The following is a 12,037-nucleotide window of genomic DNA, read 5'->3' on the forward strand; positions in this document are numbered from 1 at the left end:
TATGAAGTTGTTGTTGATTAATTTTCAAATCATTATTATATTAGCTTTAACAGTGTTCTTATTCAAACTTCATGCTGTAGTTTTGCATTGGTAATACCATCCTTTGTTTTCTTATGTTCAGTGCCTAAATAAATATTCAAGGCCCAAGTACACCATCAACTAATTCTGATAATATTTCTTTACTTGGTAGACAAGAATCCAAAGCTAACCAAATTATTTCTAAATTATAATCACGTGACTTAATCACATGTAAACCCAATTCTATAAGCATTTTATTCTTCTTTCTCTTTCTGGGATTTTAGGCTTTGGAACTTGGAAGCTGAGATAGTCAAAAGATTAATCACATGACACAGCTGCTTATTATATTAATTTAATAGTATTAGTAAGCAACTAGTAACCAAAGATACTCTCAATCTCTTTCTCTCATATCCTGATCTTATTGCTGTATAAAATAAGCCCTTCTGCTCATCATTGGAACAAAACCAAACATAGGAAAATAACAAAGACATCTTCTTGAGTCAACAAAAACCATGAAATTATTGACTGCAGTTGTTTTTGCCATAACTTTGATGCTCTCACTTTGGCTTTGTATTATGGCACAAGCAAGAGTTACCCCTTCTTCTTCTTATTCTTCACTAAAACTTACCTTGAATTTCAACTCCCAAAGACTAATGGCCACAAAGTCTAAGCAGCCGGCTATTGCTGCTAGTTTTCGAACAATTCCTCCAAGTATTCCAAATCCCACTCAAAACAAGTAAGATTTTTTCTTTTATATAAAGTATTTTTTTTCTTTCCTTCCACTATATTTGGGATATTAACTAACACGGCATGATTGTTTGTCAGGCTGAAGCCTAGGAAAATGGGGTGATTTGACAAGAACTTTCAAGATTTTACGCCCTCAAGGGACCAGTAGCAAAGTGTTAGTTGTTAGATCCATAATATTCAATGTAATTTTGTTTTTTTATATTTTTTTGATTGTTAACAGAAGCTTTGGAGGTAGATTAGTGATTTTTGTTTCTAGAAAGAAAAGGTGATAGAATTGTGTAGGAACAATACAATTTTTAATTTTAAAGAAGGTTACATATATTTAGTGGATAAAGCTTTTCTGCACAAATGTTTTGCATGTACTTTTCTTAGGCTTGATCTTGGTTATGGTAATGGTCCGTCACTGCTAAAAGCCGATTTTTTGAACTGGGCCGGGCCAGAGCATCCGTCTAAGGCCTAAGTTAAAAGGGCTCAAATGTTACCATTTTTTTTATGAAAAAAGGCTTCTAAATTTGGTAGAAATTGAATAACGTTCAATTACAAAATAAAAACTTACAAAAATACTGATTTTTGGTCTAATTTTTACAAAAATATTGTCATACGATAGAAATTACTTTTATACTTGGCCAATTTTTTTTTTCTTTTATAGTGTCTTGGCCAATTTTTTTTTAAACACCAAAAATAAAATGAGATCTCTCTTTTCCACACCCACGGACAGAACCACCACAGGAACACCAAAACAATCGAAAAACAACCATTAATTCTGGTGAGATTAAGAAAAAAAAAAAGTAAAATCGACGTCAAATAAATCATCATGGCAGAACAACTGTAAAATAAATAAATGTAAAACAACACTAAAATAAATCAATAAAAGAAAAGAAAACATGATTAAAGAAAACTAAAAAAATGTTCTGCCCAGTCTCAATACCCAATGCAATAGCAGTTATATTTACAAGTCCAATCTTAAAAAATTAGAACAAAAAAAAACTACTAAAAGTACCGTAAAACAACACTAAAATAAACAAAAAAAAAAACTAAAAAATAAACACAGTATACTACATTATGAAACTTATAAGAATACACAGTAAAAAAGTAAAAAATATCGCCTAACAGTATTTTTGTAAAAAAATAGCAAAAATTAGTATAGCATGTAAATTTCTAATTACAAAAACCATTGTTTGCCACATGATTTTATATATAGCTTTGTCATGTTTTGACTTGCAATGCTTCAATACCATAAACAAATAAATTTTCCTTGATCAGCCATGAACACACTAATTAACAACGCCGACCGCATAGGCCAAATCAAGCCGAGTACAAATCAACCATAGCCATACCCATACGTAATGTTGCCTATTCTACATCTATTTTTGCAGTATCTTTCTTCATATGTTGCAATGTTTGAGGAACAATAAGTTTGAAGTTGCACGGGAAGCCAATAGGAATCACACGGGTACTTATTCTCACCCACATAGAAGCAAGGAGACGGAGACATAAATCAAGAAAAAAAAAATGTATATGTCTTTTAGTTAGTTACGATATATATTTGTAATAAAAGATAATATTTATAAATATAATACTAACTTTAGTGTAATGATTAAATTATATTGTATATCCGATAGAGGTCAATGGTTCAAATCTATTAAGAAAATCATTTTTTTTAAGGTTTACATTTGTCCCTGTCATACCAAAAAAAAATTACGCTCCCCTTACTTTAAATTTTGGATCTGTCGTTGTTCTCATTTACTTAGAGCATCTCCAACTATGTTCTTTAAATACACTACTTAGCTAAAATAAGGAGTGAGTCTTAAAAAAAATGAGTTCACTCCAACCATGAAAAAAATGGTTCTCTATAATAAAAGATAGGGAGCTCCTTATTTTTACCATGCTCTTTAAACACACTCCTTAGCTAAAATGGAGTGAGACTTGAAAAAAATAAGCTCCAACTATACAAAATATGGCTCTAAGCATCTCTAATGGTATTCTCAATTTTTTTAACCAATATAGCTAAAAAGCTAAAATAGAAAGTCATAAATAGTAAAAAAGTAATAGTGGTTTTATTAAAATATAAAAATGTTAGTAAAAAAGTAAGGAGCTCCCTGCATTTAGGGAACTCTCTATTAACCATTTTGTATTATAGAGAGTCATTTTTTGATATTCTGAGCTCATTTTTTTCAAATCCCACTCCTTATTTTAGCTAAAGAGTATCTTCGGAGAGAATTGATAGGGAACTACCTACGTTTTTCTTAAGTTGTTTTAATGGTATTTTAATCAAAAGTAACCTTACTAATTTTTATTATTTTATCAAAATTAATTTATATTGATAAATTTGAAGTGTAAAATATTATTAAAATGATTAAATACTAATCAAGATTGAGAGCATGATTGAAGCAATAATAATAAAAATCATTTTATTTTAAACTTTTTTTTAACTATTTTAGCTAAGAAAAATAAAGAGTATTGTGTTAGTAAAAATTTTGTAAGATCCATGGAGAAATGAATCAAAATAAATTTTTTGATTTTAATTATTTTTTATTGGAATTATTTCATAAATACATAAAAATAGTAAAAGAAATATTAAAATACAGTTGTACGGAATTTTAAAATTTTTTATGATTTTTATAATTTTATTTACAGAAAATACGGTATTTGATGTATTTTTATATTATACTCTTATTAATTTATTGTTGATTTTTTTTTTAATTTGTATGTTATTTGGATGTTATTTTCATGCTATTTTAATGTAACTTTTTTATTGTTTTCGTATCTTTTTATAGAACACGGTAAAAATATAAAAAAAAAAAAAATCTTTAAACGTAAAATTATAAAAAATTTACAAAAAATAGTGATTATGTAATTATCTATTTTTATTATTATTAGTATTCTATTAGGAGTTTTTTTGTTGGTTTTTATTTATATAGTTTTACTAATTAATAAGGTTGATTCATAGTTTTACTAATTATTAGGAGTTTTTTGTTTTTTTTATTAGATGGAATTTTCAGTATGAACTCTGCCGTCTATTTTTTCGGCAGACATTTCATTTAATGAAGTTTATAATAATAATAAAATTAGAAAACAAATCTACCCTCTAAAATTTATGAAAATAATTGCATTTTTTTAAAGGTGAGTTTGGTTAAATTAAAACATTTCAATTATATTTTATAATTATGTAGATAAAATAAAATCATTAGGAGTGTTTTTTTGTTCTTGTCAATTCTAATATAATAAAATAAAAACTTTATTATTTTACATTTCATTGCTATTAATTTCTTTCATTAAATTATTCTGATTATGATGATTATATTTAATAAACGTGTCATAAACTTAATAAGGCAGTACTTTGGAAGAACGAATTATTTCCCCTTTAATTTAGGAACACTTTGTTTTATGTTTTTAGTCAAAAATAATTTTATTCTAAAGAAATCTATTTTGATGTAATTAAAGTGCCTTATTACCCATATTTTTCTATAAATATAATTTATAATTAAAATTTAATTAACAAACATATATAAGAAAAAAAAAATATACTTTGTGTGATACTTTTGGAAAATGATCATAATTTACTATATTTGTAATAATTACAAAATAAGGAGAACAGTCTATAGCGCCCAGTTTTTTTTTTTTTTAAAAAAAAAAAAAAAAGTTGTAAATATGTTTACAAAATTGTAATTGGTTGTTATAAACTTGCAAATTTTAATTATAAATAAATAAGTTTTACTGTTGGTTCGGAAATTATTTTGTTTTTTGTTTTTTTTTTTAATTTTATTTAACAAAATATCGTAGTTTCTTCATGGTTTTTGATTAATTAATCAAAAAACTAATTTTTTAATGGTTACCGAACAATACATTAGTTAAGAAAAATTAGGATATATATATATTTTGTAATTACAACAAAAAAAATTATTATATTTTCGACCATTTTTATTAGTTTAGAGAATGGCAATGCATAAATGGAATTATATACATTATTGATTGTTATCAGTAAAAATACAACTCCATAATTTATTAAAAAAATTACTAGAAAAATACATAAACAAAATAAAAAAAAAAAAAATATATCAAACAAATGTGCCAGCGGTGATAGGGGTGTGCAGAAAGTCATCCAATCCAATTCCAACCGACCAATCCAATCTCAAATGATCCAATAGAATCGGATATCCACTCATAATTGGATCGGATCGGATGCAAATTTTAAAAATATCTAATTGGATCGGATCAGATGTTGGATAAGACATCTGATCCAATGGATAACCGAACCGATCCAATCCAATATCATCCAATGTCCATTCAATCATATTTAATATTTAATATTTTATTATTTTATTTTAAAACAATATATTAATTATTAATAGGTTTTACTCTTATTAATTAGAAGCTGGTAATATGTATCTATATTTTAATTTTATTTTATAATCTTTTCAATAGAATATACTATTTTTTTTATTGTTTTGTTGTATTTTTTTTGTAGAAATTCTTAATGGGGTTGGTGATCTTAAAATTGAGTAAACATCCTCTTTTGTAAGATTAGACCATCAAAGATTAAACTCAAGAGAGTGATTGATTTAATATTTTATATAATATTTGCATTTGATGTATTGGACTTGTTTATTAAGACTTTTACTTATTAAGTTAGATTTGTGTTATATTTTTATATGGGATCATGAAAATTAGATTGGATTTGGATTAAACTAATGTTAATTACCTATGTTGGATTATTAGGTTTTAAGTTATGTTTTTTCATATTTTTTTTTCTATTTAATGAAATCAGCCTAAATAGTGGCTAAAATGGATTGGTTCATCCATTGGATGGATCCAATCCAATCCAATAAAAAATCAGTTAAAGCATCTAATGGATGGAACCGATCCAATCCAATACATCCATTGGATCGTATCAGATTGGATGACTCAATTCAATTGGATTGGATCAGATTGGATGTCTCAATTCAATTGGATTGGATCAGATTGGATGACTCAATTCAATTGGATTGGATCGGATGACAAAATCTAATATCCAATAAATAATTGGATTAGATCGGATGGTCCAAATCCATTAGATATGATCCAATGAACACCCCTAGCGGTGACTTTTTTCCCCACCCCCACCTTGTCCGAGAACAAAAAAAATTGCTAAAGGGTATAGGTTCCTTTTTTTTTAATGGAATGCTGTATAATTTATTGGTACAATTTACCTCAAATACTTTTACCAAATATATAATATGGAGATTTTTTTTTTTGTTAAGAATATAATATGGAGATTGGTAACTGAAAAAAGATCTTTGTACTTCTCGTTTTAGAGTACTCCGAACTTTTCTACTCTATTTTTTAAAATACATTATCAAAACTTCACTTAATCTATTTTACCTCAAATTTTTACCTTATATTATACATCATCAGTATCTCTATTTTTTTTTTTCTATATCATTTAAATATCATATTTTTAATATATACAAATATAATATTATATTTTTTAAAATTCATATAATATTATACATATATAAAAAAGTGAAGAAAAAAAATAATATTAAAAATGCTTAGCTAATAGTTATCTCTACATTTAGTTAAGCAATATTCATTAAACTAAAAAATATTAAAATAGCTAAGATGATCAGGATTCAATTTTATAATTTTTTTTCTATAATTTCAAAATGGTGCTATTTTAGCAAGGAGTGCACTTATATTCCCTATTGAGATAGAATCCCTACCCCAGGAGCTAGGTGGTGATTGGTGGGGTCGCACATTCCAGGTAAAAAAAAAAATGTGAATCTCTTACCCGTCTCAAGTAATTTTTTTTACTGACTTTTCATGCTAAATATTCATGCATGATTGCATTTATTCCATGTAGTAATAAGAATGGTAAAGTATAGAATGGAATGGAATTTCTATTCTTTTGTTTGGTAAAGACTATGGAATCAATAATGAATAAGAACTATGATGATTGGTAAAGTATAGAATGAAATAGAATGGAATGAAATTTCTATTCTTTTGTTTGGTAAAGACTATGGAATCAATAAGAATAAGAACTATGATGATTGGTAAAGTATAGAATGAAATAGAATTTTTATTATTTTGACCAAAATGTCCTTTACTCTTTTAAAATAATTTTTGTTTTATAAAATTACCATTATGGTACAAATAAAAAAATGATATATATTTATGTATCACTCTCAAATTGTATTTTTTAGATCTAATTATCAAATAATAAAATATAAATAAATATTTAATTTAATAGTTTATTTTATATTAAATATTTAAGTATCAACATAATGTTATTCATATAATTTAATCATCACACATCGTTTATCAATATAATTATAATAATAATATTACTTTCCTATAATTATGTACAAAAAAATATAATAAACATATCATTATAATATTAAATGTTGTAGATATATATTTTAAAATAAAAAAATGTTATCCATATAATTATAACCTTTATCATTTATTTATGAGAAGGGTAGATAAGGAAAAATAATTTTAAGTTTGTATGGAATGGCTTTTCAAGTCATTTTATTTAGGAAAAGTAATTCCTTAGTTTACATGAATTATAATTCCTATGGAATGAGTTTTCCAATGACAATAAACAAACCAAACACTTGAATGATCTTTCTTTAGGAATAACAATTCCATTCCTACACTCATTCATGTAAACCAAACACTACCTAAACAGCTATATATGACCACCTTTCTGTATAAATTCATTTTCCGGAAGTAATAACAAACAAAACTTAAATAAATGTCTATAGCTAGTAGCTACTCACTTAAATAAATGAAGTAATATATATGAATGAAGTAATAACACCACATAACTTAAATAAATGTCTATAGCTAGTAGCTACTCACTCATTATTCAATTTTCACCATGACTCTACCACTCATCATCTTCATCAAACCCTCTCTCTACTTATTTCTATTCATCACCTCCACCGCCACCGCCACCGCTACCTCTCCGCTTGACCCAAATTGCAACTCTTCTCTCTACCCAAAGCTATGCCGCTCAATTCTCTCCTCCATCACACAGTACACCCCGGCTGATCCCTACACTTACGGAAAGTTCTCCGTCAAGCAATGCTTAAAGAAGGCACGGAGAATGACCCGAGCAACTAACCGATTCCTCCGCCGCCACCGGAACTCCATCTCCCGGAGAGATGCCGGCGCCGTGGAGGATTGCCGCCAGCTCTTCGAGCTCAATGTCGAGTTTCTCGAGTCCATATCGGAGAATCTCCGGTCAGCCGAGTTTCCGACGTCGGAGGAGGTGGTCGAGCAGGTTCGATCGCGGCTGAGCGCCATTGTGACGAACCAAGAGACTTGCTATGAGGGGCTGGTGGAGGCTAAGAGCGGAGTTTTAGTGGGAAGAAGTATTGGAAATGGGACGGTGGTGGTGCTGTCGGAGCCGGTGATGTTTGAGGTTAGCGAGCTTTACAGTGTATCTTTGGGGCTTGTAATGCACGCGCTAAGTAGGAATATTGCGAAGCAACACCACAGACAGAAAGGTCGCCATGATTATCGATTCCCACACCGCGAGGCCAACCCCCGTCGTCGGGAGCCACTTGCTCAGTTGATCAAGGTACGTAACGACGTCGTTTTTGTAATTCAATGTATTTGTTATTGTTATTATTGAGCTACATAATTATTTATGAATTTATGACGACATTACTATAATAATGAGATCCATTCAAATAATTTTGTGGTAAACTTTCAAAATAATATGTTGAAAATGGGAGTAAAATTCAAAAATCTAAATAAAATAATAAGAAAACTCATTTGAGTTAATTCACAGTAGCTATAAAACTAGTATGAAAATGTAATAGTCATTATTATACTTTTCTATAGATATATTCCCATTTCAAAATATAGTATTAATTGTGCATATGGCGGTTGGTTGATAAAGGTGTGCCTACACAAATTTAGAATTGCAGAACTACATAAAATTATTAGTATGTATTTGTCCAAAAAATAGTAATACCTTGTTCGAGTGAATAATATTTAAATATATATATACATCTGAGTTTTGGATATATACATTTGGCACATTTTTTAGTGTATTTGCAATTAGATGGCTCGTTTCAAGAGAAAATATATATTCGGGAAGAAATAAGCATGGTTTTTCTTTGGTGTTAATGTTTTTGGTATATACAATCGTTTATCGAGCACCACAAACACAATTAGAATGTGCACGTATATATATATATATTATATGAGGATTGCTATTAGGCACGTCTAGCACCTTCTCGGCATGTCGCGTTGCGATTGGCTAGCGATACTCCTTAAAAACTATTATATTATATTATATTATATGGGACTCGATACTCGTTTAGACCAATAGCGATATTGACACGTAGAAGCGTGCTAGACGTTTAGCATTTCTCATATTATATATATAGTTAGCAGAGTTAGACTAGCTCTTACTCCTGTAGCAATTAAACATATCACGCGCGTTATTATTTTCCATATGTAGTCAAGTATTATCGGAGAGTTTTCTGTCTCTTGAGTTAGTTGCAAATTCTTTGGCTGATTTTTCAGTTTAATAAAAGGTGGAGAGTTTTATTTTAAAAAAAAATAATACTATCGGTGTCAGTGTCACATATGCAGGGCCGGCCCTGGGCATAGGCGGGCTAGGCCTGTGCCTAGGGCCCACCTAGTCCAGGGGCCCAAAAAAAAAATTTTGTCCTTTTAAAATTACACAATTTTTTTGCTGATTTTGAAAAATATCATTTTTTTTCTAAATAAGGACCCAAAAAATAATTTTTACCCTATAGCCCACTATATTTCAGGGCCGGCCCTGCACATATGTATCTAATATCTATAAAGATCGACGTACCTAATTAATGGATTTATAACATTCTTTCCATTTGATAACTTCACTACATATCTACAGTACTACGCCTATATATTAATCAATCGTTAATTATTTAATACTGTAAATAAATATATATGTAAATGTGACTATCTTTATAAACATTCTTTATAATAACATCATTTAATAGGCTGGGTAGCTAGTTTTGAACATTTATATAGTAAAAAGAAAAATGGTTTTTCGGCTAACATAAACATTTTTTTATAAGTTTGTAGTATATATATAGGTTTGTATAGATGCTGGACAATTGATCGAGATGATGTCCAATAATAGTAAACATAAATTTCTTATTAATTATTGATTGAGATTAATTAACTTTTCACTATTTTTTTTTTTTGTTGTTTAATTAGAGTTTACATAAGCGGTCGAGGGATGAATTAGCAGAAAGGATTGTTTTGGAAATGGAAGGGAATGGAATTATGGTAAACGGGAGTGTAATTGTGAGGAAAGATGGGACAAAAGATTTCAGAAGCATAGGAGAGGCCATAGCAATAGCACCCAAGAATTTGAAAGCAGAAGATGGGTATTTCATAATATATGCCATGGAAGGATACTATGAAGAATATATTGTTATTCCAAGATGTAAGAAGAATATAATATTGCTTGGAGATGGGATCAATTCCACTATTGTTTCTGGGAACCACAGCGTCATTGACGGTTGGAGTACTTACAATAGTTCAACATTCGGTAAGTACGTACAAAAAAGTCTGGGGTCCACTATAAGAAGTAAATTCATATAAATTTTAAGTATGAATAAGTAGAGTTTTAATTTAGTAATGTGATAAAAATTATGTTTAGTATGATTAAATTTATCATACAAAAAATGTGTCTTTTACTATGTGTGAATAATTTGTGGAGTATCAAGCCTAAATTTCAAATATATATAAATTATAGTATAAAAATTAACACATAATAAAAAAGTTGATATGTATGCTACCTAAATTCTAATTTGTAGATAACATTAAATTATTTAAAATTTACATTTGACTACCTACAAATTTCCCTATTATATAATTAATTAGGAATATTATATGATTAAGATTAAACATTTGTTATAATTAAGTAGGATATTTTAATTTGTAAATATAATGGCTTGTTGTAGCTGTTGCCGGAGACCATTTCATGGCCATAGACATAACATTCAGGAATACAGCGGGCCCAGAGAAACATCAAGCCGTGGCAGTTCGGAACCAAGCCGACCTCTCCATATTTTACAGGTCCACCTATATAGGGCCACTTTTTCTAAATCTCTATACAAATATATAAATATATGTTTTTGAATTTATATATATTTTATTCGTAGCAGGTGCAGCATCGAGGGCTACCAAGACACTCTCTATGTCCATTCCCTAAGGCAATTCTACCGAGATTGCCAAATCCAGGGCACAGTAGATTTTATCTTTGGTAATGCTGCTGCTGTTTTCCAAAACTGCAAAATTCTAGCTCGTAAACCCATGTTGCACCAAAAAAATGTCATCACGGCTCAGGGTCGGACAGACCCCAACCAAAATACTGGAATCTCTATCCACAATTGCACCATAGAAGCAGCACCTGATCTCGCAGTTGATGTTGATGATGATGATGAAGAATCAAATTCTACTAGTACGACTACTCTAAGTTACCTTGGTAGGCCATGGAAGCAATACTCTAGGACTGTTTACATGCAATCATATATTGGGAGTTTTGTGACTTTGGTTGGGTGGTTGGAGTGGAATGGTACATTGGGATTGGATACCCTTTTTTATGGAGAGTTTGAGAATTATGGTCCAGGTTCTGATACTGGTATGAGGGTTAAGTGGCCGGGCTTTGTTCTAATGAACACTACTCAAGCTTTGAATTTCACTCTCTATAATTTTACCATGGGCGAAACTTGGTTGCCTGACACTGATATTCCATTCGCAGAAGGATTACTAGACTAGGTAGCCACTATATTTATTTTTGCATCATCTTATTATTAGTTCAATATATTACTAATCATCGAGATGTTTTATTATAATTATTACAATTTGCAACTATTAATTACCTTTGTATTATTTAAAAAGCTAATTTGAATTCATGTTACTCGTAATATAACTTATTTGTGGTTTCTAGTTGAAAGAAAATAACTAATAATATACTTCTGGAGTTTTGGTTGTACACACAACACTTGCTATACTTTCTATTCAGCTTTGGGCCTATGTCTTCCTGCGTTTTAGCTAAAAAAAACATGTCGTTCTTCAAGAAAGTTGTCGTCCCATAAACATTGTAGTTTTCATTTCAACGACAAGAATGTTGTCTACTTGTCATTTTTTAGACAATTGTCGTTTACAAAAGGAAGAGCTATTAACAACGTTGTCGTTTTACTAGGAAAGTTGTCCCTAATTGGTCACGCATGCGCTGGGTATAATAACGTTTTAGATAGACAAAAAAAGGTAA

The 12,037-nt window shown here is 29.3% G+C and overlaps 1 protein-coding gene across 1 annotated transcript; it reads left to right on the forward strand.

The window, feature by feature from the left end:
• Positions 1–7,546: 7,546 nt before the first annotated feature.
• Positions 7,547–11,758, forward strand: LOC115705012 (probable pectinesterase/pectinesterase inhibitor 47). Its single transcript, XM_030632244.2, has 4 exons — positions 7,547–8,332; positions 9,973–10,309; positions 10,725–10,839; positions 10,929–11,758. Exons 1-4 carry the CDS (start codon positions 7,628–7,630, stop codon positions 11,539–11,541), a joined length of 1,770 nt encoding a protein of 589 aa, XP_030488104.2. The 5' UTR covers positions 7,547–7,627; the 3' UTR covers positions 11,542–11,758.
• Positions 11,759–12,037: the final 279 nt, after the last annotated feature.

This window comes from Cannabis sativa, chromosome 1, assembly GCF_029168945.1.
Source record: "Cannabis sativa cultivar Pink pepper isolate KNU-18-1 chromosome 1, ASM2916894v1, whole genome shotgun sequence".
Taxonomy (NCBI): Eukaryota; Viridiplantae; Streptophyta; class Magnoliopsida; order Rosales; family Cannabaceae; genus Cannabis; species Cannabis sativa.

Bases quoted from the DNA above. Each gene is read 5' to 3' on its own strand.
- LOC115705012 (XM_030632244.2), top strand. From the start codon at position 7,628: ATGACTCTACCACTCATCATCTTCATCAAACCCTCTCTCTACTTATTT. The intron at 10,310-10,724 runs GTAAGTACGTAC...GGCTTGTTGTAG, and splicing joins TTACAATAGTTCAACATTCG to CTGTTGCCGGAGACCATTTC. The intron at 10,840-10,928 runs GTCCACCTATAT...TATTCGTAGCAG, and splicing joins GACCTCTCCATATTTTACAG to GTGCAGCATCGAGGGCTACC.